At 41.4% G+C, this 27,106-nt stretch overlaps 2 protein-coding genes across 18 annotated transcripts in view; one reads left to right on the top strand and one right to left on the bottom strand.

Moving 5' to 3' along the window:
* Nucleotides 1-27,015, top strand: TRMT10A (tRNA methyltransferase 10A). Of its 6 annotated transcripts, none has more exons than XM_081877099.1 (9): nt 1-138; nt 959-1,240; nt 2,266-2,428; nt 3,385-3,456; nt 4,141-4,215; nt 5,410-5,559; nt 7,013-7,118; nt 8,300-8,446; nt 26,963-27,015. In XM_081877099.1, exons 2-9 carry the CDS (start codon nt 1,047-1,049, stop codon nt 26,998-27,000), a joined length of 945 nt encoding a protein of 314 aa, XP_081733225.1. In that variant the 5' UTR covers nt 1-138; nt 959-1,046; the 3' UTR covers nt 27,001-27,015. The 6 variants fall into 6 exon arrangements, 5 of the variants coding, with proteins under 5 accessions (XP_081733225.1, XP_081733221.1, XP_081733223.1 ...); XM_081877095.1 differs by lacking the exon at nt 26,963-27,015 and adding an exon at nt 10,724-11,196; XM_081877097.1 differs by lacking the exon at nt 26,963-27,015 and adding an exon at nt 9,525-10,449.
* Nucleotides 1,553-27,106, bottom strand: part of LOC309350266 (uncharacterized protein C4orf17 homolog) — a 69,577-nt gene continuing 44,023 nt past the window's right edge. Inside the window, exons 1-11 of one of the 12 annotated variants that reach the window (XR_014160304.1) lie at nt 20,932-21,411; nt 19,168-19,347; nt 18,351-18,418; nt 17,379-17,528; nt 16,117-16,198; nt 14,501-14,672; nt 12,715-12,746; nt 11,930-12,108; nt 11,461-11,525; nt 6,529-6,612; nt 1,553-1,792 (exon numbers count right to left, since the gene is read on the bottom strand). Coding sequence is in view for 9 of the 12 variants with exons in the window: in XM_081877131.1 (XP_081733257.1) it covers nt 11,904-12,112; nt 12,715-12,746; nt 14,501-14,672; nt 16,117-16,198; nt 17,379-17,528; nt 18,351-18,418; nt 19,168-19,347; nt 20,932-21,079 (1,041 nt within the window). In the remaining 3 variants the exon portion in view is untranslated. Of the gene's footprint in view, nt 1,793-6,367; nt 6,738-11,459; nt 11,526-11,661; nt 12,113-12,714; nt 12,747-14,500; nt 14,673-16,116; nt 16,199-17,378; nt 17,529-18,350; nt 18,419-19,167; nt 19,348-20,931; nt 21,442-22,140; nt 22,255-27,106 lie in introns of those variants that run through there. The other 11 variants (XR_014160305.1, XR_014160306.1, XM_081877126.1 and 8 more) reach the window with 11 other exon arrangements.

Raw genomic sequence — 27,106 nt, forward strand, 5'->3', positions numbered from 1 at the left:
GCGTCACTGCCGCGCGCCGGCATGTCCCGCTTCCGCCGCTCAGCCTGAGGTAGCGCGTGAGGAGACGGTTGGCGGCGCGCGGCCCACGGCGTTTGTTGGTGGCGGTTGCTGCGGGTTGGCGCGCGCGGGTACAGGCAGGTGCTTTCCTTTCCTTTCGTGTTTCTTAAGCGCGGGAAGCCGCGTTTCTTCGTATCCCTCCCCGCTTCAGCATTCGGCCGGGCGCTCCTTCCTCCCTCCCTCCCCACCCGCCTCAGGGCGGCGATTGGTAGCGAAGGGGAAGCTGTTGATAACGGACACCCCCCCACACACACACACCTTTTAAAACGCTTGGGCTTTTCTCTCTCTTTTTAAACAGTAGTAGTAATAATAAGTGAATCCAGAGACGGCTTAGCCGCGTTTAGTTTGTCGCAGCGAGAGCAGCTCCAATTGTCTTAAGAGGCTACAAATGGGTTGAAGCTCTCGTAAAAATAAAAATAAAAGGCCAGAGGCCGCAGCTTCAGGTAAAAGAAGAGGCGGACTTGGCTGAAGCTTCTTCCGCAGCGAATTATGTCCGTCTTCAGTAAGCCTCCTCAAGGCTCTTAATTTCACAAACTGAACGCACTTCCTTAAGCTTCTTGCCAATTTAGGACATCTGCCCATCGTATGGCTTATTTGAGGTAACAAATTGTTTGCCTCGTGCCTTAAACGTGTGCTAACCTTTGTTCATAACCACCGATTTGACATTAAAGCATACTGATTTTTAGAAATATACTGGTGGTTTTTTTGTTTGTTTGTTTGTTTTCTTGTTATCCTCCATGTTGGTTCATTTACAACATAATAGGAAAATAGGTTGGAAACAATATGTTACATTCCTAGTCTTGTAAATTTCTCTGAGATTAATTGCCTGGGGTTATAGTTCTAACAAACAAAGATTTCTATGAATACTTTTAAAATAATATTAAATCTTTTTTATCCACAGTATTGGAAGCAGAAGTTGTACAATATATTGATTCCAACATTTGTAGCATCTTCAGGGAAAAAGGAAAAGTGAAATAGTTAGAAAGCTCATGTCATCAGGAATGCTACCAGAAAACCTTGTGGCATCCAAGGTTACTGATGTAAAAGGAGATGGGAAGTGCAACCTTGATCAAATGGGAAATGAATTACTGGAAAAGATGGAGAATATTGAAGCTATGTCAAAGAGGCAAAGAAAGAAGCTAATGAAACAGAAACAGTGGGAAGAACAAAGAAACTTGCGCAAGTATGGGTTATTTTTTTGCTACAAGTGTGGGTTAATAACTGAGCAGGTTCGGGTTATATTCTTCTCTCTATCCCCAATTTGTATAAAAGAAAAGATCAGAAGTGGACTTCTTTCTCCCATGCCCTTTCTTTTATTCCCATTACTGTGGGGAGAAGTGAAAAAATGTGTTAGGGAAAACCAACATTTATTTAAATGCAGGATTGCATGATAAAAACCTGCTTAGAAACTACTGCAAAATCTATATTTGTTTTACATTACACCAGGCATTTGATATAATCACCTGATTAGAATAAATGAGACACAGGAATCTAATACATTTCACATATGATTTAATATGTGTATCATGTTTTAGTTTTTATGTCTTCCATCATTCAGATATGGAAGAAGGAAATTGTGCATTTATTCTTCTTGACCTTGGCATTTCTATCCCACAACATGGCTAACAGTTGCAATGGCGTTCTTGAGCTTTAACCAACATTCTCTTCAAATCCCTCTTCCATTTTTTCTGTGCTGCAGTTTGTGTGAAGCTTTTGTTTTGTCCCAGTCAAGACACTGGAAGGGATAATAGGTTCAGTTGTACTTCTGCCTTGATTAACTGTTTCTCCTTGAGCAGCCTCTTTCTCTAAAAATATTTTTTTATAGGCAGTTGCTTATGAAAGACTAAGAGTAAAGCTATTATTTGTCTTGCAAAAGGATAACAGCAAATCTTTCCCCTGGGATGAAGGTTATGAAATGGATGAACATTTAAAGAAAGGGTGTTTATGTAGAACTAGGCATTGCGAGTGCAGGGGCACAAGACAGCAAGTCAGAGAGGCCAGAGCACCGCAGGTCAAAACACAAAGCACTTGAAGAGAAAGACTGTATAAAAGTGTTTGTACTCTAGTGCTAAAAGCCTCTTGAGACAAGATGGGTGAGCTAGCGTGCTTAACTAATCTACTACCATCTCTTTACGTTGCATATGTGTGCAGAATCATTGTATAATTAATACCATGGCACTTGGGTGTTTACAAATTGCAATTTTTCAGACAGAAACGTAAAGAAAAACGCCTGAAGAGAAAACAAGAGCGCCAGTCTCAGTTGGAATCTAGCAACGACGGAAGTTTCAGGAAACGTTTGCGTAGAGATGTTGTTCCTAGTACCCTTCGCCTTATTATAGATTGCAGTTTTGACAATTTAATGGAGCTAAAGGTAAATGAAAGTTATATTTTTCAGAAACAAGTTATTTAGGGAGCTTTTGTTTGGTTATTAGGGTATGCCTATAATAGTGTAGGCCAGAGCTTTCCAAACTGTGTGTTGCCACATTAGTGTGTAGGTGTGGTGCGTGAACACTCTTGGCACTTCTCCCAGGGCTAGAAAGGGTTAGTTTAATCTCTGGCTTCCTAGTAAAACTGAATTACTGTGTCACGAAATGATGCATGTCTAAAAGGTGGGTCACCAACATGAAAAGTTTGGAAAACTCTGGTGTAGGGCTGTAGAGACATACAAATATGTTAATAAAAGAAGGCTATTGAGATTGAAGCTACTGTATAATGTTTCTGTTTTACAACAGTGGGTAGTATGTAACATTAGTATTTAGTGATCACCACTGGTGTCCAATAGGCTTGGAGACATTTGCATCTCACTTTCCTAAAATGTTTGTTCTACTGTACTTAATAATGAATAGCAGTTGAGAGCATATGGTGAAGAAATTCCTTCTAATTCTAGAAGGAATTGTGCATCACTGTTAATTATTACAGTGGTTAGGCTAGGATTACTGTCCTGTACACACTTGATTATAAGAAAGTTCCACTGATTTCAGAGGGGCTTGTTCTCAAATAAGCACCCATAGAATTGCAGCTTAGATATTTCCTTTTCAGTTTTAACTTGGTTGTAAATTAGTATTATTTTTTATTTTCAACATGATGAACTTTAAGTAAAGTACAATAGTGAATATGTGAGATCTTTGAAAAATTATTTAATTGCAATGTTATTTTTTATAGTGACTTAATATTTCTTTTCCAAAAATAAATGTTCTATTCAGAAATAACTTTTTGTCAGTTAAAAGTTTCCTTTCTCTCTCTTTAGCGTCTCTGAATCTCTTGGTTAAAGCATTTTGTGGTGCTTTCTCTGAAGGACAATATAAAAACAAATTGTGTTGTATACAGGATGTCAAGAAACTTCACAAGCAAATTCAGAGATGTTATGCAGAAAATCGCAAAGCACTCCATCCTGTACAGGTATGTTGTTGTAAACTATTTTCTGATTTTTGTGTTGGGACCAGTTAGTTATATAAATGAAATGTGAAAGGCTACTCCTTCCAAAAATGAAAATATATTCTTTAATAACAAGCAGAGACATAATTTGGCAGTATTTTTGTCAGACTTGCATTTCAATATATTATTAAGATGACAGTGCAAATATCTGTGTATACCTAAAAACAGGTATAATCTTGTCATGCAGTTAATATTTTAAGAGTACTTGTGTGTTTGTCTAGTCCCAAGTCCAAAACACAACACAAGCAAAGTAAGGTAGCCATCCTACTATATGTAGAAGTATTTAATGGCTGGTTAATTATGGTATCACTACATTTTATTGCAATAGTGTACTCATTTAAGCACTTTTTAAAATGCAGGGTGTATAAAGACTAAATTGAGACTGAAATTGACTAAATATTTGGTTTTTATATAAATAGGCCATAACCACACTGTGTTTTGCTGTGGAACATTTTGGGCAAAATCCTGTTTTGTTAAATCCTGTTTTGAGTTTTACTCAAACTAATAAAGCTAAAATAATCAAAATCCATTTGAACACCTTCAAAAATAATATATGCTTGTATTGTTAGGGACAGAGGAGTACCTAATTAGAAGTTAGATATTAGCAGTCAACATTATACACTTCTGTTGCCTTTTTGTCTTCCAAAGTTTTACTTGACTAGCCATGGAGGCCAGCTAAAGGACAACATGAATGAAACTGACAAAGGATGGGTAAACTGGAAGGTACTGGCAATTTAAGATTTGCTTAACTTTTGTTGTGAGCACTTTTTCGTCCTGTTTGTGTGTTTAAATGAATGCCCCAACCACTCTGGGAGGCTTCCAACAGAATATAAAAACACAGCGAAACATCAGACATAAAAAACTTGCTGATACAGGGCTGCCTTCATATGTCTTCAGAAAGTTGTATAATTGTTTATCTCTTTGGCATTTGATGGGAGGGCCTTTTACAGGGCGGGTGCCACTACTGAGAAGGCCCTCTGCCTGGTTCCCTGTAACTTCACTTCTTGCAGTGAGGGAACTGTCAGAAGGCCCATGGAACTGAACCTTAGTGCCTGGGCTAAATGATGTGAGTGCAAATGCTCCTTCAGTTATACAGCACCAAGGCTGTTTAGGGTTTTAAAGGTCAACACCAACACTTTGAATTGTGTTCGGAACCATACTGAGAGCCAATGTAGATCTTTTAGGAACATTGTTATATGGTTCTAGCCATATGCTCCCAGTCACCAGTTTGGCAGCTGCAACCACATCACTGCTAGCTTTTAGGAAACACATGCGGTGGGAATTCTCAACCACATCATTTCTAGCTTATTAGATTGTGTTGTGAACTCTTTTAATTCCTCCTTTTTTGTCTGATGATTTTCTGTCCAGTCAGTTATGAACTGGTAGTTTGAGTGAGAAGGCTGCTTTGTTTATGTCTGGGTTTCTGAATTATAAGTGAAGATTGATAAATTCGAAGAAGAGAACAGTATTGCAATTCCTAAGTGAATGAGCATATGTACAAAAGGACCTTGTTGCAGCTTTTTCAATTGCTGTTTTAAAAAATTCTGCTGTTTTGAGGCCAGTCATGAATCAAGTTTTTTTGCTCTGTATCCAGGCTGATTGGGACATGTTTCTTGACAAGAAAGTAGTTTGATTCAGAGGATCTGCTCAAGATGTAATGTTGGGCAGGTTCTTTTGAGACAGACTGATTGACTTCCTTCTGCCTTGGAGGTGGAAGTAAAAATCTCATCTAGTCTTCCAAGTAGAGCCAGTGACGTTGTTAAAATCACACCCACCTCATTATAGCACATGTAGAAGAAACAGTCGAGTGTAGCTGCTTTTTGTAACTGTGTCTACCACTTTGACTGGTTCTCTGAGAAAGTCATTGAATATTAAGACAATTTATTTAATACATTTGTGTGTATTTGTATCTTGAAGGATATCTGCATTAAATCAGAACATTATAGTGAACTGATGAAGAAAGAAGACCTTGTGTACCTTACATCGGACTCTCCTGAAGTCCTGAATGAACTAGATGAGTCCAAAGCCTATGTCATTGGAGGCCTTGTGGATCACAATCATCACAAGGTAGAGAACTAATGTGTGGAATCCTGTGTATGTTTACTTGGAAAGAAGTACCGTTGAACTCCGTTAATGTGCATAGACTGCCATGGAACATGATTATTTTAAGCTGCTGCTTTGTGTTATAATGTGAAAGGCAGGTTGCTACTTTTCTGGGCACCTGGCAACATCTACTAAAGTAGTGGATTTTTCATTCTTGAGTTATGCTTTGCAACTGAGCAGCAAACATTCTGTTAAAAGCCCCCCCCCCTTTTTTGGCTTTGCTCTTTTAGAATTGGTGGTTGCTTCTGCACATTTTTGCCTCCTTCAGTAGCCAGTCACATCAGACTGAGCATTTGGAATGCAAATTCTTTTCCAGCAATTTATATTTGGAAAGACAGAGAGGTCAAACTAAAGGCAAATAAACTAAGAAAGACAGACTATCTATTGCCCCACAGTTGTGGAAAGGATGGGAAGAGAAGACATTAATAAATCATCATACTTTGCTTGCCAGAGAAATCTTTCTGTGCATGAGGGATGTACTGGAAAAGCAGAGGGGTTAAAAAGCCACACTGTTCTCTGATGAAGTATGATGTGCTTACAGTGCATTTAATCACCCTGCACCAGGACGCATAAAACGAATTTGAAGGAATACTGAGTTTTCAGGTTGGCTTCTGTCCCCCCCTCCCCCAATCATTCTGTACATGAAATTTACAATTTGGTATTTGTGGCCCATGCTGTAGTATGATTCCTAAAACAGCTACAGCAAATGCTCACATCAGCAGCATTTCTATGGTTGCTGCTGATATTAATAGATCATTCTCTGTGATGGTGGTTTTAATCATATTTAATGTCGTAATGGTAGTAACTAAGAATAGACTCCCAAGTAACATATCCAAGTGTTTGTAACAAATAGAGATGCTGAACATAAGCTTAAGTGAAAATATTTAGAATATACAAATAGAGCAAGCAGTTGGGTGATGATAGTAAACAGACCAACCACTTAATCATCTTGTTCTTCCTTTAGAAATCTGAGTGGTTCATAGTGGGTCTTCTCATCGATAAGAAGGTGGCATGCAACTAAAGCACACAGAATAATTTCAGGGAAATACTTGCTTAAGAGCGAATTTTCCAGTATTTTTGTGCAACCTCTGACCTGCAGGTGTCTTGAAAAATCTGGCTTGTAAATGAGCTGTATTTGCGTGCTTGAGTATGAATTGCATCAAGTTATTTGTTTGAACACACATAAGGCACAAACAGTAAAGCCTCTTAGGATATAGTTGCAAAACATTTTACTAATTTGAAACAAACTATATATAAGCTGTATGGAACTTTTTTTAGTTGTGCCATATGACTTCTTCTATGTACCCACAGTATATATATATACAAAAGACAAAACTCTTAACATTCTGTGAAACTCTCACAATGTACAGATCTGATAATCAGAATTAATTACTTTTTCTTCCGTGTCTTATTACAGGGCATTACATACAAAAGAGCACAAGAAGAAGGCATAAGTCATGCACAACTTCCACTAGGGATCTTTGTGAAAATGAACAGTCGGAAAGTTCTGGCAGTCAATCATGGTAAGGATGAAAGTAAACAAAAAAGGAAACATTGAAGAGTAAGTGTGTGTATAGTGAAATGTTATCATGCACAACATTTTCCTTTGTTCTCCTTTTAAAAACTGGTGGTTTAAATATGGACCTTGCTGATTTTTGCCTATACTTTCTTTGTGGCATTCATCTGAGATCATTGTCATCTGTTATCTCATTATGTCAGATGTCTTTTTTACTTAGCACCCACATGTTGTGATTCAGTAGATAATAATAGTGACAGTAGTAGTAGTAATAATAATACTATTTTTGTAGCAGTGAGAGAAAACACAGTCATTTGGTCTAGTGCCACAGGTAACGCAGTAATTCCCCTGTGTGTAGTGGCTTTGTAGTACTCTAGACCTCTTGAAGGATTCTGAAGCTGCATATAGTAAACGTGGCAGCAAGTAGTGAGGATGAGCCCACTAGCTCTTACTGTTTGTTGTCATCACCCTTCACATGCGGACAGTGCAGTGGGGAGCCTTCAGTACTTGTGGAGGCTCCCCATGTTTTAAGGCTCTGATTTTTCAGAGTTCTAAAACTGTTTCCCGCTGCCCCACTCATGTTTATTACAGTTTGAAAATACATAAAGTGAGCTGTATGCTTCTTTTTCTTTTTAATTTCCACCAATTCTTAGATGTTTCCAAATTTACTAGTAGGCATGTTTTTCATAAATGTCAGAGACCAGTACCATTACTTGCCACATGTGCTGACTATTTAATAGCAAGCCAATTTTTCAGAACAAGAAACTAGCTTTTATTTTTCAACTTCACATCCACTGGATTTCAGCAGTAATGATAACACCTGAAAGTCTAAGAAACTAGATACAATGCACAGCACTCCACTACCCCAGTTATTATGTCTCAATTGATGGATGTTAATTGCCACTCCCATAAATAGACCATTAGACAATTAAACAAAGAAATACTAGGGGAAACTTGGTAATTGCTTCCTACACAGCAAACACATGCTGACTACTTGCATAGCTGAAAATGCTATATAATATTGGCAGGAGTGAAAGCTTTGCTTGTTGAATCTTTCTGTGTATGATTAACTACCTTTATTTTTGCTGCAGAGCTTATAATTAAATTTAGTTTCATAACTTCAATAAATTTCTGATTCTGTCAGACACTTCCATTATTTTTAAAGGACATGTGATCTTTTTGCTGCAGTGTTTGAAATCATCCTTGCATTCTTGGAAAAGAGAGACTGGGAGGAAGCATTTTTCACCGTTTTGCCACAACGGAAAGGAGCCAAACCACTAAATGAGACAACTGAAGCCACCATGTGCGAGCGGCAGAAGTCAGAAATGGTACAAGGTGAAATTTCAGATAGCGAATAAACATCTCTGGATATTAATTTAATTTAAATATTTAATATCCAAAGATGGGAATGGTTTGCTGTCCTTGCAGTGTACAGTTGTTTATGGAGTGCTGCATAGCTTATCTGTTATTATCAAGCACTAATTTTATTTGCCAGATCTGGACTTGTACTACAGTGGTGCCTCGCAAGACGAAAAGAATCCGTTCCGCGATTCTCTTCATCTAGCGGTTTTTTCGTCTTGCGAAGCAAGCCCATTGACAGCTTAGCGGATTAGTGCTATTAGTGGTCTAGCGGCTTTTAGCGATCAGCTGAGAAGCGGCTTATCAGCGGAACAGCTGAGAAGCGGCTTAGCGCTTAGGGAAAGGGCGGGAAAAAACCGGGAAAAAACCACGGGAACTCGCAAGATTTTTGCGTCTTGCGAAGCAACCCCATAGAGAAATTCGTTTAGTGAAGCGCCTCCAAAACGGAAAACCCTTTCGTCTAGCGGGTTTTCCGTCTTGCGAGGCGTTCGTCTTGCGGGACACCACTGTACTTAGAAAATACTTGATTTTTCGTAGCTTTTTAGCCTGCTAAAGGGCGTTTAAAGAAAACTTTGTTTCCCAAGGAAGCTGATATATATTTTTCTTTTTATTATTTTTATTTAATATTTGCCAGAAGGGGGAGCTTTTAAGTTTGAGTAGCACCTCTGCTTTTTATTGACCATGCCAAGATTGTTTTCATAAGTACTACTGCCATATCATTTGTTCCGCATTAATACCTGTGTATCTCATTTCCCCATCCTTGAATACAGAGTTTTGTATTAAATACATAACTTTGTTAGTTTTAACCCAGTTTTCCATTCAAATTTAATTCCTGTCTTCTGAGGCATTCATTTAGCCATCACTCTCAATTTTCTGTTATGATATTTAGGCTATAAAACTTTCATTAATGCATTTTATGATACTAATTTTGTCCCATTAAAAAAACAAAGCAGATCATGATTTGTACAGTCCTGTTTGTGTCTGTAGTCTTCATGTTATAAATAGCATATGCACATATGCACTGAAATACTTTTCCTCTTTGTATTTCTGTAAGGAGAAGCTGATGTAACAGAGCTGCTAAGGGTGAACTTCCAGGGCCAGCTGAATCATTTCAGTTATCTAGCAATGCATTTTAAGAATGAAGTGGCAGGTTAAATTAGGCTTAGAGTAAATGAGTGGCTTCCAGTAGCCTTCCCCAACGTTGTGCCCTCCAGATGATTGAATACAACTCCCATCAGCCCCAGCCAGCAGGGCCAATTCACCTTTCAAGCTTCATGACTGAGTAGGGTTTTGAGCCCAAATCTAACACTGTTTTCAATACTACACTTGTTCTTCTCATAAGAAGCAATGCACTAAATGTTTGTGGGGGTGTTACTACGTGCTGCACATCTCATGTAATTTGCGTATCTTTTCAGTAAGAGAATACCACCAGCTAACCCACATAACTTTCCCTGCCTTGCTAATGGCATCTGCATCATGTTCACAACAGACTGCTCTGGTTGTTTGGCACTGGTAACCACTAAATCTTAGTCTGATCTGTTTTAAAAACTAATATTAAAGTTCCCATGGAAGTCTATTTTATTTGCTGTCTCTATTGCATTAACTACCTTTTAAGAAAATAGTTGACTATGTGCAGTTCCCATAACAATACTGAATGTTTATTGTACATTGTAGAGGTTTTTCATTTTAATGACTTGGAACAAAATCTCCAATGGCATGTTTAATAACTCCCTAGGGCAAGTTATATAAATATGTGCCCAGGAATATTGGGTTGCAGTCTGCACACTTTTATGAAGTGTTTGACATGGATGTATGGCTATTTAAATTATTATGACTTTAGATTTGTGTATCTGAGTCTTTTCCGTAGCCCCAGACAGACAGGATCCTGAAGACTGCAGACTCAGCTGTTAGTGTCTGGGGGAAAGAGTTTGAAGATGGGCCATATCACTATTATTGTACAATGAAATGTGACCACCTCACCAGAATAGTCTTGGCTATCATTTCTGTGCTCTGACTTGTTTTGGTTCTTCTTTTGGTGGGAAACTCAAGTCAGCAAAAGAGCAGGTGCACATGGGTATTGGATGGAAGGGGAATTGGAGGGCATAGGCATTATTTTTCCTCCTGCAACTTTATGCTAGGGTAAATAAACAGATGGCTGTGCATCAGTATCCAAAGGGCAATATATGGTGTTCCATATGTGTCCTGTGGCTTTTCTAGCCCTCATCTCACTGTAGCCCCTCAATTTTCCCCAAGCTTTTTCTGAAGGCTGGGGAACCATTCACAGAAGTGACACAAGGAGCTGTAGCCCGAAAGAGAAATTGGATTGCCCTCCCCATCCGTGCACCTGCAGAAACCTATCATTTGGGCATAGTGCTCTGGATTCCAATATAGATTTCATGGCAAGTACACTGGAAGATATTATTTATATACCACTTAATGCTAACAACAACAATATTAAAACTTTCTTGGGTTGAGAAATTAAGGGAAAGTGTGTAAGCAGGTGTTTCTTTTATGTAAGTAACAAGACCTTAAAAACTGGCTTAGTGGCTAATAGGTCCCTCGGCACTGGTGTGACATGTGTCTAGTAGGTGGCACAACTTGAAACCTAGGTTGTGGGTATTAAAAAGTGCCTTTTAGTGCTGAGCAACTGAATTGCCAGAATGTTGACAATGGAGTCCATTAGCACTGTTCTGAGTTATGGCGGCCATCACTGCCTTTGAGTTCCATAGTTTGGCTACATGCTGCATGCTCATTTGAAATCTGTTAGAAAGAGAGCGTATTGCATTTCCTTTCATTCTGGCTTTTAGGTTAGTATCACTGATCTGAGTAAATAGCTGGATTCTCTTGGAACAGCCAACTAGAAGGGGCTCCCTTAATGAATTGTCTTGATCCCAGTCCTAACAAACTACATCGATGTGAACTCCACTAAAATCCAGCAAATTGGAGTGCTATTGAATGACTATACTATAGCCACTTAAAGCATTACTGACCTGAATGAAGCCCAGGGGAGCTGTACTAAGTTGTAAACTGTTGACTTATTTTTTCGAATGTTGACCTGCAGTGCATTAATTTTAAAGAATATTCAAAATTTTGAAGTTTATGCAGAAATAGATCACTTCTATCATTTGTATTCAGAAAGAATGAAAATGTCCACGATATCTTTTCATATCAATTACCAAGACACAATGACATGCACTCTTAAAAACAAAATGTTTATTTAGCATTTTGTTTACCAGTGTTCTAACATTCAGTATTTTGTTTGTATGTGTGTTTAAACTTTACAAATACCTGTTTAGCAGGTAAAACTTTTAAGGTCTAAATGGTGTGGCTATAAACTTTTTCTAACAACAAAAATGACACTTTAGAGCTTTGGAAAAAATTGTGTGAGATTCACTGTACATGTTATCTTCCAAGAAAAGCATTGTGCTGTTTTTCAGATGCTCTGAAATCGGGCCTCACCTCTTGAAGCAGCGTTGTGTCGCTTAGAGTAAGCCTTGTTGTACAGCAACTGGGTGCTGTTTTGGGATAATGCAGGACTGTGAGGGTGACTTTGAAGAACTGTGAGTTTGCTGGGGGAACGCTCTACAGTCTCAGAAGTTGGGATTCGGATTTTCTCTCTTGTGTGTGTACTTCTCTCCCTGTCTGAAAGAGATTGTGAAAATCAAAGCTACATTAATGCATTGATGATAATAATATAATAATAATTTATTATTTTTACCCCGCCCATCTGGCTGGGTTTCTCCAGCCACTCTGAGCGGCTTCCAACAAAATATTAAAGTACAATAGTCTGTTAAAAGCTTCCCTAAACAGGGCTGCCTTCAGATGTCTTCTAAAAGTCTGGTAGTTGTTTTTCTCTTTGACATCTGGGGGGAGGGCGTTCCACAGGGCGGGTGCCACTACTGAGAAGGCCCTCTGCCTGCTTCCCTGTAACATCTTGCAGTGAGGGAACCACCAGAAGGCCCTCGGCACTGGACCTCAGTGTCCAGGCAGAACAATTGGGGTGGAGACGCTCCTTCAGGTATACTGAACCGAGGCCGTTTGAACTGAAGGTTTTTTTGTCTATGCATCTAATGACAGAGCTGTCCTCATTTATGCCACTATGACAGCAGTTATGTGAGATGCTGTCAAGAGGCAAGATGATGTGGCTTCCTCTCAACTAATTTTAATACATATGAGCTCAGTCTCTTGCAAGCATGGTCTTATTTTTCTGGATAAAAATGTACAATGCATAACTAGCCTCTCACCTTTACTGGATACTGTTCCTCTGCTTGAAAGCCTAAAAAAGAAAGAAGACTTCTTAGGTTTTTTTATACAGTTTATATACTGTTTATTTACAATGGCTTTTAAGTGGTGCACAGTGAACACAGTAAAGACAAAAAGGTAAATATTGGTTAAAAACTATATAATCAGAAGTGACTTTAAATGCCTGCTGAAATTTTAAGAAGTATTCAGCAAGGAGGTGTTGCTGAATATCAGCTGAAAGAAAATTCCATGAAATTGGAACAATATTAGGCATTCTGCATAGTATGAGGTACAGTACATTTTTTTATTTTTTTTTTAGGATTGTAATGGTTATAAGGGGTTACTTGTGCGTAAGTTGCTGTTACTGTTGGCTAGATTGCCTGGCTAACTATGCCTCGGCTATAGATAGGTAGCCATGTTGGTCTGCCATAGTCAAAACAAAATAAAAAAATTCCTTCCAGTAGCACCTTAAAGACCAACTAAGTTAGTTCTAGGTATGAGCTTTCGTGTGCATGCACACGAAAGCTCATACCTAGAACTAACTTAGTTGGTCTTTAAGGTGCTACTGGAAGGAATTTTTTTATGCCTCGGCTGACAGCCCTTCACTCCGTGGCTGTTCAGTCGCTTGCAGAATCCGTCAGTGGGCGTTTCTTGAACCTCTTCCAGCATAGAAGTTGTTTGACGCCATGCCTCTGCCTACTCTCCCTGTGCGGAACTCTTCTGCGCAGTGAAGGAGTGGGCAGAGGTGTGCCCGTGCTCTCTCCACTAGTTTCGGGCGAAGAGTCTTGGAGACCCCTCTCCAAATCCTCCATCTCCCTCCCTTCTCTACTGGTGTTGCGCTGAATTCCTTCCCCTCTGCTGGTCCCCTCTCCTGCATCGCTCGGGAGCCTTGCCTCCACCTCTCGCTCCAATGTCAGTTCCCTGACAAGGATGGATGGTGGAGACAGCAGAAAAATCAATGTGCAGATAATCCAGATTTGAACAGAAATACAACACAATGATAATACTTTCATTAAAAAGAAAGTGTGAGAGCAATAAGTCAGGAATTTGTGGTTTATTATAGTTAACAAAATTTGAATGCCACTTGATCTTAGTAAAACCTCTAAGCAGTTTTCAAGAAATAGTAAAATTATCAATACACAGTTAAAACAATTAAACATTTTAAAGATGTTAAACATTAACAGTAAAAAAAGAATTTTTAAAATTCCGTCATCTATTTGTCTGGATTGACTCCCCCCTCCCCCCCCAAAAAAAGTTTTAAGCAGGGGCTGAAAAAGAATACAGTGAAAACGCCTGCCTGATCTCGATCACAAGAGAGTTCCAAAGTAGAGGTGCTGTCAGTAGTAGCCTGAGACAGTATCTCTCATTCAAAATTTTACTACTTAATGAAATGCAATAGAAAGCAGATTTCCTGGATAAATGCACAATTCTGCATGGTTCCCCACCAAGATTTATTACCCTCAACTGGCTTTTAAGATATGACCTAAAGTTTTTGGATTATTTCCTGTTAGAACCAACACAGGCTGTTTTCATCAGAAGTTATGCTTTGGCCAGTAGCTTACATTAAAGGTCAATACCTTTTGGTGGTTTGGAAATGACATGGATTTTTCCTTTTCTTTCTCAATCTGCTTTACTTGTGTAAATTACAAGATCTCAACATCACCATCCATGATGAGCAAAAAGTGCTAGTTGTGAATAATCCCAGCCCATGCTGCAAACAAGGCAAATGACCAACCTGGTGGCTTCCCACGTAGCACCATACCTAGGGCAATGCATTATCAATTTTACCTGCGCCGGCTCTCTTCACTTGCTGGTTTATTTTGAAGTGCTCTTTCAGCTTTCAGCATATCTCGTAAACTCAGAGCCTCTACGTCAGCTTCTTTCAGTGCCCTTTTCTGATAATTCAGCAGATCTCGGCTGGTCACGTCGGAACGGATGAAATTGGACACATACTCCTTCTCTGAAACACCAGGAATATAGATGCAGCTTGTGTTCCAAATATTGTGGCCTTGCAACTCAAATAGGCACAACATTACCAGGTAGTAATATTAATATAATGGATATGTCAGGGTCTTCTGTGTGCATGGAAAGGCTGCTTCCCATTTTCTTTCGATGGCAGAGAAAGGTCAACACAAGCCTATTTCATAGGAAGAACACTCCCAGAAATAGGAGAGGATGGTATGGGCATATCTGTGTGTGCACCACAGACTAAACATGCTTTGTGAATAAAGTATTGAAAATATCCAAGATCTTAATCTTAAGGGTATAACTGTGATGCTACTTCTTTCATCTAATGGAAATGAAATGCATTCCAGGTTTTTCTCCATTCAGGTTCCCCCTCCATAATATTTCTTAAACAAATCTTAAGTTCTTTAAATTTAACACATACGACGCCTGTGAGAAACATACAAGCAGGATTCAAGCACAAGAGCACTTTCCCCTTCTTTGGTTTCCAGCAGATTTCTTGTTAAATCATCACAACAGTGGGAGATGTGTAAAAATTAAATATAATCTAAATTGGGGTGGTCCTCCTATCAGCTGTCACCTGGCAGCAGCCATTGCGTCAGACTGAAACAGGAGGGAAGAGGAGTGGTGCAAGGCTGTTAAGAGACCAGCTGCTCTGCAAACCTTTTCCAGCTGAAGAGTGGGATAAAATGCTATATATATAAATAAAGCATGGGTGCAGGCTGGGGGTGGGGTCATTTTGTTGTCGAAGGCCAGAGCCTGAGAATTGTATAGCCTGCCCTATCATTAGGCGGAGTGAGGCAATCACCTTAGGTGGCAGGATCTGGGGGCTCATTCCCTGTGACGCAGAGCGCTTGGGTAATTTCCCCGCACATAAAAGTTTGCTACCACCCTCTAATCTAGTGGGATCCCCTTAGCATCACTCAGGGAGTGGAGGATGCAAGTGTTGAAGTAAGAATCAACTGCTTGCCTAGTCAGCTTCTGTACATGGAAGTGGGGAGAGGATGAATGTAGATGAATGTAGGTTGCCTCGGGCAGCAAAATGTCTTGGGACAGCTCTGTGCTATATAGAGGTTTATTGGGATGGGCAGGTGTCAGTTCATTTCCTTACCTCCTGGAACATCCCTATATATCGTGGGAGCTTTAGAACCTCCTGCCATGCCACAGCTGGCTTAGCTGTGACAGCTGGGTAGAGAGATACCTCCTCTGTTATATATTCAGTATCCCTCAAGTATGCAAAAACTGCTACCGTATTTGGGGTTGGCACTTCTAAACTGGTAGGCATTCATCCAATAGTTTATTATCAAAGGGAACGATAATCTGATTTTATATACATATAGATAGATATACAAAGAGGGGTGTGCTCTCCTGCCTGCCGCATGCAGCCCAAAGTCAGTTGACACTTCAGCCATGTGCAACTATCACATTTTCTCCCTTACCTTTTAGAGTTGCCTTTGATAACCAGGTTTGGATCTCTGCAAGTGAGTCTGTCTGTAAAATATCACGAAGCCTTTCCAAGATCTAGGAGGAGGACAGATCAGACCAATGAAGCCCTGCAGTCAGGGCTGCCGCAATACATTTTGCTGCCTAAAATGGGAAGAGTGCTGTTGCCCATAGGTCCTGGCTTGCAGGCTCTCCATCTGGTGGGCCGCTGGGAGAAAAAGATGATGTGCTAGATGGGCCATTGGCATGATGCAGCAGTGTCATCTTCTGTTCTTATGACACCCCCACCCCAGTTACACATACAAAAGCCAAATGGGGTCGCACCTGACACTTAGACATCAGCTGGGGGACAGTGTCCTCCACCACACTTGAGGGAACAGGATAGCTCAGAGGGCACCCAGCAAGGGGTATGGTACACAACTCACCACAGTGACTGACTGACTGCTGCCCTCTGAAACCAATGCAGTGGTGGCAGCACCAATGCTTGGGCAGAAAATGCAACAAATGTTATTATAGTATTCAAAGCCCTTACTAGCCTAGGGGCAGTTTACTTGTGGGATTGTCTTCCCCCCTATATGCCCACCAACCACTTTGATCTGCTGAACTGGCACTGTTACAGCCTTGTAAGTGTGAATCTCTCCCAAAAGTACACATTTTTGCAAGCAATTTCCCCTAATACGAAGCATTTTGTATGTTACATTCACAGATGCATGCATTGTTACACACGTCTCCCTGTAATATATGCATTCTTGTACACACCATTTGGCTGGAGACCTGCATCACAAAATTTGGATAATTTTGAAAGTAGCTGTATTTCAGCATTGGCTTTGTGAAGAGTTCTGTAAAACTCAGGAGCTTGCAACTTCAAAATCTCAGAAATGGCCTCTTCTCTTTTACGGGCCATCATTGCCACCTTTTAATGTTTTAATGTTGTATTTTAATTTTGTTTTTTAAGTTGTATTTTAATCAACTTGTTTTTATTATTGGTTGTTAGCCGCCCTGAGCCTGGTCTTGGCTGGGGAGGCGGGGTATAAATAAAATTTATTATTATTATTATTATTATTCAACAGATTGGTGGTTTTCAAACTGGCCGTGCAATCCTATGCATATTTATGCAGAAATGATTGAATGCAACTTACCCCCTAGTAAACATGTATAGTATTGCAACCTAAATGTACTAAATGACATCCTCCTCTTTTTATCAGTTAAAACAGAAGCATGAAATACATGACATAATCACTTAATGATGGTATCTTACTTTTATTTCCTGTTCCAGGTAAGTAGGGGTATAATTCATATTCTCAATGATGTCTGGCCTGTAGTGCGTACCCGGGGTAGGTAAAAGAGGGTGCTCTGGAGGAATCCTATTTTGTGGATTTTCTGCAAGGTATTTCCTCAAAGGATCGTCCTGATGATAAAGCAGAATATAAAGAGACAAATACAGAAAGCCCCCCGCCCCCCACCCAACTTTCTGTACTGCTTTGCTTTTGATCACCTCCAATACATCTGGACTAATAATTACATTGTGCATTGGAGGAATGGAGAACCTGTGGCTTCCTAAATGTTAATGGATTTAGCATAGCTGATGATTGGGGTGATGGGAGCTGGATTCTACGTCTGTATGGTCCATCTCTGCTTGAGTATAAGGGGAAGGCTGTGGTTGCAATGGCTCTATTGCTATTGTCCTCTCTAGAAAACTGATGGGGTTTTGCACCTTGAACCCTTTAAATGCTTTTCAGCCATCTGGATCCTACAGGATTCATGATCAGCTGAAAAAGATGAACAAACCCCCATTCTTAAGCCCTATTCAGGTGTTCAGTATACACAGGTGCTGAATCCATGTATAGAAGGTATAGCAAGCTTTGCCTCCAGCCAATGCACACTCACGTGCATGTCTGCAAATGTCCTTCACTATAGAAGCAGAGAGCTTTACGTGATCACAAGAATAGAGGCATCTGCCTGTAAAGGCTCTCGCTTCGTTCAGGCAAAGTAGATTAGGTTACGGCTTGAGGTAACTGTTCAAAGCGCCACTGCCAACCTCAAATTTGTCATCTGCCCTTCACCAGCAGGTTAGGACAATTTAAAATTCAGAATTAAAAACAAAGCATATTACAGTCCCAGAAATAAGGTAAACCCCAAATCATGAATGGAGTGTTCTACAGGAGTGCAGATGCTCCAAGAAGTCTTGATGGTTTCAATTACAAATACCAGCAGTAGTTTGGCTCGTTACCCTTCTCTTTAAAAGTGGGGTGTTTCCTGTTCTTTGCTTGAGCTCTGCAATTTCGTCTCTCATAAGCTCTGAAATGCAATAGAGGGATTTTTCATGAGTTTTCATGTTAAGATTATAGAGGATTAAAGCCTAGTGAGACCTCTTGAAAAATACAGGAATTCTATGTAACATGGGAGGGCAGAGGATGCCTCCAGTGCAGGTGGCAGGATACCATGGTGGTTATGTGTCAACCAAATTTTTGCATAGAATTTACAGATATGTACATTCATCAGCATGAGACGCGGGTGGCACTGTGATCTAAACCACAGAGCCTAGGGCTTGCCGATCAGAAGGTCAGCGGTTCAAATTCCCGTGATGGGGTGAGCTCCCGTTGCTCAGTGCCTGCTCCTGCCAACCTAGCAGTTCGAAAGTACGTCAAAGTGCAAGTAGATAAATAGGTACCACTCCGGCAGGAAGGTAAACGGTGTTTCCGTGCGCTGCTCTGGTCCGCCAGAAGCAGCTTAGTCATGCTGGCCACATGACCCGGAAGCTGTATGCCAGCTCCCTCAGCCAGTAAAGCGACATGAGCGCCGCAACCCCCGAGTCGTCCACGACTGGACCTAATGGTCAGGGGTCCCTTTACCTTTACATTCATCAGCAGCTCAATCTAGTGGAGGGTCCACTTTGAGGAGGGGGTAATAAAGGCAGAGCCGTAGCTGGGGGTGGGCTAGCCAAGCTTTTTGCCCCTGATGAAACCTCCAAAGGGGTGCCACTGAGGCTCTCAAACTGTGGTTTTGAAGTAGACATCCTCTTTGTGCAAGCAACCAGGGGTACTTACGTCCAACATTCGCTCTAAGTGGGGTTTGTACCAGGCTTGGCAGGGTATTGTTGGGAAAAGAACTGTCAGTGGGCATTGCAATGTTTCTGAGAAGTTGAGCATGTTCTGTGCTTGAGTCAACGAAGCGTCCTTCATTGTATCCTCGGTCTTTCACAACACAGACAGGTGCATCATTTAGTCCTGGGTGGGAAAAGAACGCATTTTACATTTTCCTAATTGTGCAGTTGGTTTTGGTGCAGGGATACGCTGGAAATGGGGGTTTCAAATAGGGATGGTGGAGAATTCTGATCCTTTTTGTAGGCAAATCTATCAACTCCACACATTTTAAAGCAATGTCAGAATTGAAACACAGCCATCCTTCAAGCACAAATCTGAATTTTGCGATGCAATCCTCCAACTCAATGGCATTTGCAAAAATGCAAAAGTGGGCATAAAAATGGAGATATTTTTGAAAACATAGAAAAATGCATTATATTGGGGGGGATTGTACATTACAAAACTGCATGTTACTCAAATTTGCATACAAACGGGCATTATTAGGGAAAATTTGCACTAAAACGCTGGTGATTTTTTATGAGGGATTTTTGAAAAACATCAAATTGCTGCAGAAATGTGGAGAACGGAATTTAATACTGGAGAAACTAGAAATAGAGAGAACCAAAACTAACAGATCCTTCCATCTCTAATCCCGAACTAGAGTATTATAGTTTCCTAGGGCTGCTTCACATATGCATGTATGTTTGATTATGCAACACTTAGCTCCTACATGAATATTGATTGTATGATTATAAAATCATACCTGTGAATGAGTCGATCCATGTTTGTTTGTTTTTTGTTCCAAAGCTTTGATTTCATTCACACAGCATAGCTTTATGAAGATGGTTCACACACAAGGCTTGACAGCCATCAGCTGATGCAGATTTATGTCGGAACCAACACTAGGTGATTCAGAATTGCATGCAGTTCTGCCCATATCTGTCAACGTTTCCCGTTTTTTAAGGGAAATTCCCTTATTCTGAATAGGATTCCTCGCAAGAAAAGGGAAAAGTTGACAGCTATGGTTCTGCCTGAAGTGCAGAACAAAATAGTGCCCCCTCCCCAGTCCATGTACAGGAGTTGGCTGCAATGGCTGTTGAATCTTACTTCAAACTAGCAGCAGGCTTTATGGGAGGGCAGGGTTCTGCCCTTCAGAAAAAGAGTAACATGCATTTTAAAATCCCCTGCATTTAGGCTACATTCAGATGTGGTGATTATAGTGTTAGTTTTCCTAGTTTTAATGCTCATACTTCTGTCCCAATTTCTAATGTTCCTTTTACACTGTGGTATCTTTAGCATTATGGAATTGCAGCTTCATGAGCAATATGCTGCCATGTCATGCTAAATTTTAGACACATGGAAAGAGCTGCATATGCCAGGATACCACCTCAGATTTCATCACATGAGCTGCAGTGGTACAATCATGAAACCCGTGGGAAAATGGCAACGCAAAACTCCTGCACCTTTTCGAGTTCACGGGGTTGCAAACAGGTATTTTTTCTTCTGGAAACAACACAAAAATAAGCACTAGGCTTCTGCTAGATTCCACTAGATTTTCAAGAAGCGCTTTTTAAGATCACGTGAGATGCAAAAATCAACAGGTAAGAAAATGTCAGGAAGACGGAATAAAGCCCCACCTGAATGTAGCCTAAGTTTTTGTTCAGGAAACCCAAAAAAATGAATACAGAGTTTGGCTTGGCCATATTAGCCCTTCCAGGGGGAATTTACCTCTAATGTGGCACACTGTCTTTGGATGTGGAGAGTGTCTGCAAACAAAGTAACTTGTTTTCCCAGAAGAGCCCTCATTTGCCGGTTGCCGCGGGGTTCCCAGGGGAATCAGCTGAGGCTCAGGTTGTGCTCTAAAATTGATATTCATCTTAATGGGTTTCTGTTTTCTTCGCCGCTATTCTTGGTACCACAGCCTGTAGCAGCATCTCATCCAGAGAGCCCTATGAGGGAAGAAGAGAGGAGACAACACACATGGACCTAAGGGACACATTTTGCTCTTCTGTGCTGAACATAAAATATTTGTCAGTTAACTGACCGGGCAAAGCAGTTTTTGCCCTGCGATATCAAGTTTTCATCTCGGCCATTCTGAGGCCTTCAGACCTTTCAACTTGTACTTTGCTCTCTTTGTCCTCACTGGCTTCTCTCTTCCCTGAACATCTCCTCAAAAGTCAAACAATGGGGCCACCAAGCCTTCATTGGGAATCTAAGAATCTTTTCCCTCCAGAGTTCTGTATACATTCCCTTCTTTTATGACATCTTTCAGCCTCATACAAGCGTAAAGCAAGCATGTGATTTCTTGCTTATGGTAAAGTGAGCCTGTGCAAGCTGAACAGCTCTATAAATAAATACATTTCCAGTGGTGAGTGAGGAATTATAACGGTGTTTATCACAGAATCAATACAGTAAAGTAAGCAAGACCCCGTGTGATTATTCCTCATTTGGGACTGCAAAGATGTTTATTTATATAGATATTCAGCCTGCACAGGATCATCAAATGGATATCAAACAAAAAACCATTCCTAAATAAGGAATGTGGTTTACTATAGGATTGATGTCAAGCACGCAACTCAGGAAAATATACAGACAACAAACTGACTATAAAGTCTGGTGTGTTTCCACAGTTATTTCTTTCTTTGTACATTGACTGTTAGCATGAGGGTACCATGTGTGACAGTTCCTTTTGCCCAAAACAAGCATTGGGACAGATATAATTCTATACATTTCAGTTTCAGAGTTGGGCACCACCACCAAGAAGGCTCTTTCTGGCATCACAAGATAACAAATCTTGGCAAGTCATGGTACCACGGACACACACAAAAAGGACAAAGGGGGGTGCATATTTGCAAAAATTATTGAACGTGCTAATTTATATGTATAGGTGCACCTTTAGAAATAATTATCATTTAAATGGAAAACAATACAATTCACCCGTGTGCCTGCTCAGTCTGCTGTGCAGGTATCAATCGTTGATGGACAACTTCAAAGCCTCTCCTGTTCATTCTTCCTTCGGGTTATTTATCTTTAAACTGGAACAAAGCTTGGCACAGCCCTTCAGACAGAGGATGCCTTCAAAAAGAAGTCACAGCTCTTCAAACAGAGGACTGTCCTGCATACACCCGTTAACCCTACTTTTTGGCAGTTCTGTGTTTGATAGGGGGGAATTCCTGAAATTTCTGCCACATTTCACAGATCTGCTCTTGTTTAATCTCTTGGGAAAGCACTCATTTCGGGGCACTCTGCATTGGACACAGGGCATTCAAACGACTGCCATAGAAACCCAGCACCTATTCCAATGCAACTCAAAGTACCACTAGATGGTGCTCTTTCATGCCCTGCAAGATTTTACAGGTTGAACATTTCACCACTCTTGTAGCCTTGTAGGACCAGTTTTCTCACAGGTGCTGTAGGTTGTTCTCAACCAGCTTTATTAACATGCGACCCTGAAATTTCCAATCCCCTCCAAACGTATGCCAAAGTTTTGTGATGGCTTGGTCCATTTTGTGCTGTGAACCCCACATTTTGAGTTGCTCCCCCAAACTGAATAACCAGTAACAGCAATCCATGGTTACAAGATAACACCCCAAAAGCCAACGTTGTCTGATCCCTTCCAAAAAGATACCAAAGTTCTGTGCCATTTGAAGCTTTCTCTACCCACTGAATGATCTGTTGCCTTGCAATGTCCTCTCCTGGCTTCTTAAGTGGAGCATATTAGTAACAACCTCCAGGCGTTGCTGAACTACAACTCCCAAAACTTCCATCATCCTTGATCGCTGGTCATGCTGACTGGCTAATTAGAGTTGGAATCCAACAACATCTGGAGGTTAGCCAACCCTGCATTAGGTTAACCATGTGATTAGCAATCACATCTTGGGTTTTAAAAATGAATAAATAGCAATTCAAGGTGTTGGGAGTGTTTGGTCACATACCCACAGTGAATAGGGATGGGAGATTTAATTCTTCCCTACTATCTTGGTGAAACACACCCCACCACCACCACAGAGCAGTTAGCAGTGGGAAAACACCCTTGGCTTTCTTTATGAGACTGGTAAAACGTTGATTATGGCCTTGATTTACATTATTATTGCCATTATAAGAGGAGCAAAAAGTGGAGATGACAATGCAGTCTTCTGGTGTTTCAGGGCTGATCCCAATATAGAGTATCTTTCTCTCTGTAGGAGTGTTTGGGAATTCCTGTAGATGCAGAGTGTAAAAAATAAAAAAGCACCATTTAAAAATGAACAATCCACATTGCAGCAAAGTTCCACGAGCCGAATCAGAGTATGCCCACAAATCTGTCCTGAAACATGGATTCTCTACTCCCAATAGTAGGAAAATATAACATTAGAAGTAGTTCCATTGCCTTCATTCAAAGTGCTAAGATTCATAGGCCAACTGGATAGGATAGCTTATTTCAGAGACGTGTGATTACTTAGAAATCCAAACACAACCCTGGCAAGTGTTGATTTGAGCTAAGTTTCCAGCCAAATAGTCTCCTATGTGGAATCCAAGCATGTTATATTCACCAGCCCTGTGCACCCTTTCATTTATTTATTCAGAATGATTTTAGTGACACTTTTCATTAAAATCACAAAGCTATGTACAAGATAAAAAAAAAAAACAAAATTACAGTAAAACTGAGACATATTTAGTCATTACTATGAAAACAAAAAAACCACAACAACAAATGAAGAACACACTTCACCCACCCTGAAGTCTTATTCCTTGGCAGAACTGAGTGCTGGTGTCGGGATGACCTATTCCAGTTTGTGCTTGCTACAAGATTAATTATTGCCTGCGTGAAATGAACCAAAAGGCACAGACTTCTAGGAAAGAGGCTTTGCTTAGCAAATGATCCAGCAACTATCAACTCCTAGGACTTGCCTCTATCATGAATTGAGTTATGTCCAGCAGCTTGGCCCCTAAACTCCCTTACCTCAGAAACATACAAAGTCACACCACTGGTCTGCTTAGCTCAGCTTTCCAGGGTTTCAGATAGAATTCTCTCCTAGCCATACCAGAAGATGCAGGGGGTTGAAGCTGGACTTTTCTGCAAGCAAGGTAGATCCAGGCGTTGGGTTGCATCCGGTGCTAGAGCAAACCCAGGAAGATCAATGGAAATGGCTGTTAGGTTCCTTGATTTGAGTGGGTCTCCCCTGAGTAGAAAGGGACGTGGGTGGCGCTGTGGGTTAAACCACAGAGCCTAGGACTTGCCGATCAGAAGGTCGGCGGTTCAAATCCCCGCGACGAGGTGAGCTTCCGTTGCTCGGTCCCTGCTCCTGCCAACCTAGCAGTTCGAATGCATGTCAAAGTGCAAGTAGATAAATAGGTACCACTCCGGCGGGAAGGTAAACAGCATTTCCATGCGCTGCTCTGGTTCACCAGAAGCGGCTTAGTCATGCTGGCCACATGACCCAGAAGCTGTACGCCGGCTCCCTCGGCCAACAAAGCGAGATGAGCACTGCAACCCCAGAGTAAGTCATGACTGGACCTAATGGTCAGGGGTCCCTTTACCTTTACCTTTACCTCCGAGTAGAAATTTTTTGGCTACAACCCATTGAAATGAAAGAGGAAGCTTCTGCAAAGGATCATGTGCACATCAGGCAAGTCGCATGCACACCTCGGCCACTGGATCATGGGGAATGTGGAGCATTGTTTGGTAGAGTTTCCCTTGACACGGAGACATTCCCAGGGGAACTGAAGGAAGCAGTGGTGTGTCCACTCTTAAAGAAAACTTCATTAGATCCCTTAGACCTATCCAATTACCGCCCAGTTTCAAATCTTCCATACCTGGGTAAGGTAATTGAGAGAGTGGTTGCTGAACAGCTTGGTAGGTTTCTGGAGGAAACATCGGCATTAGATCCATTTCAGTCCGGTTTCCGTCCTGGTTTTGGGATGGAGACGGCTCTGGTTGCCCTAACAGATGATCTCCGTAGACAACTGGATCGAGGCGGGTCAGGACTGCTGATCCTTTTAGATTTGTCAGCAGCCTTTGACATGGTCGATCATGATCTTCTGGACCACCACCTCGCAGACGTGGGGATACAGGGCATAGCCCGTAACTGGTTGTGCTCTTTTATCTCTGGTCGGGGACAGAGGGTGGCACTAGGGAGGGAAATGTCGTCGCGCCACTCCTTGGTGTGTGGAGTGCCGCAGGGCGCAATTCTCTCCCCGATGCTTTTTAACATCTTTATGCACCCCCTTGCCCAGATTATCCGGAACTTTGGGCTGGGCTGTCACCAATATGCTGATGACACTTAGCTCTATCTGCTGATGGATGGCCACAACAACTCAGCCCCGAACACACTGACCAGATGCTTGGAAGCTGTGGCTGGATGGTTTCGTGGGAGCCAATTGAAACTAAATCCTTCGAAGACAGAGGTCCTATGGCTAGGTCGGGATGGCATGGGGATGAGGGACCAACTCCCTTCTCTTGTGGGGGCCCAATTAGTGCCATTGCCTTCCGTTAAGAGTTTGGGTGTAATTCTTGACGCCTCCCTTTCCATGGAGGCGCAGGTTACAGCAACAGCCAAGGCGACATTTTTCCACCTTCGCCGCATCAAGCAGTTGGTCCCTTACCTTTCCCGCCCCGACTTGGCCACAGTGATCCATGCGACGGTCATCTCCAGGCTTGACTACTGTAATTCGCTCTACGCGGGGCTGCCCTTGAAGCTGTCCCAGAAACTCCAGTGGCTACAGAATGCTGCAGCGAGGCTCCTCACGGGGTCTCTGCCATGGGAGCATATTCACCCAGTGCTTTTCAAGCTGCACTGGCTCCCGGTGGAGTACAGGGTCAGATTTAAGGTGCTGCTTTTGACCTTTAAAGCCCTTCACGGCCTAGGACCCTCGTACCTACGGGACCGCCTCTCCTGGTATGCCCCACGGAGAGCCTCAAGGTCCATAAATAACAACACCCTAGTGGTCTCAGGCCCTAAGGAAGTTAGATTGGCTTCAACCAGAGCCAGGGCCTTTTCAACTCTGGCTCCGGCCTGGTGGAACGCTCTGCCTGATGAGACCAGGGCCCTGCAGGATCTGATTTCTTTCCGCAGGACCTGTAAGACAGAGTTGTTCCACCTGGCCTTTGGCTTGGAGCCAATTTGATTCCCTCCCTCTCTCTCTCTCTCTCTCTCTCTCTCTCTTTTTCTTTTCCTTCTCCTGCGATGAGGCTACATTTTAATATTTTAATGTTCCATTATTTTAATGTATTTTATTTTTGTTTTTAAGTTGTAATCATTCATCTTGTTTTTATTATTGCTTGTAAGCCGCTCTGAGCCCGGCCTTGGCTGGGGAGGGCGGGGTATAAATAAATTATTATTATTATTATTATTATTATTATTATTATTATTATTATTATTATTATTAGAGTGTGCTATGGTTTAGCAGGGCCCACAGTCAAAAAGATACCTAAGGGACCTAATGCATACCCTCCAACACACCTTAGCTGAAAATAGGGATATTTCTCACTCCCCACAACTGACCCTCCTCAACCCCCCATTTTTGGCCTCCCCCTCCACAGGAGAGCAAGTGCTGCCACCACCACACCAAAAAGACACAGCACACACACACACCCTCCACTGTCTTGAGAAAACCCCTTCGTCCTGATTTGATTTGATTCTTTGGCAGATTTACAAAACACACACCAGTAAAGAAATTTTAGAAACGGGCAAGATTGGGCACAACTGTGCAAAGCATTTTATTTTTAAAAAATTAATCAAGATTCCTTGTGCTTCGCTCCCCTTTTCTTCCCACCCAGGGGGGCCATGCCCTCTGCCTGCACCTCAGAGCCAGTAGTGCGACTCATGCAACACACTGGTGATTAATATACACAGAACAATAATTATACATATTTTATCAACCTTCTGAGAAAAATACAAAACACTAAACAAAGCCACAAAGA

Source organism: Podarcis erhardii (assembly GCF_964252035.2).
Source record: "Podarcis erhardii genome assembly, chromosome: 9".
NCBI lineage: Eukaryota > Metazoa > Chordata > Lepidosauria > Squamata > Lacertidae > Podarcis > Podarcis erhardii.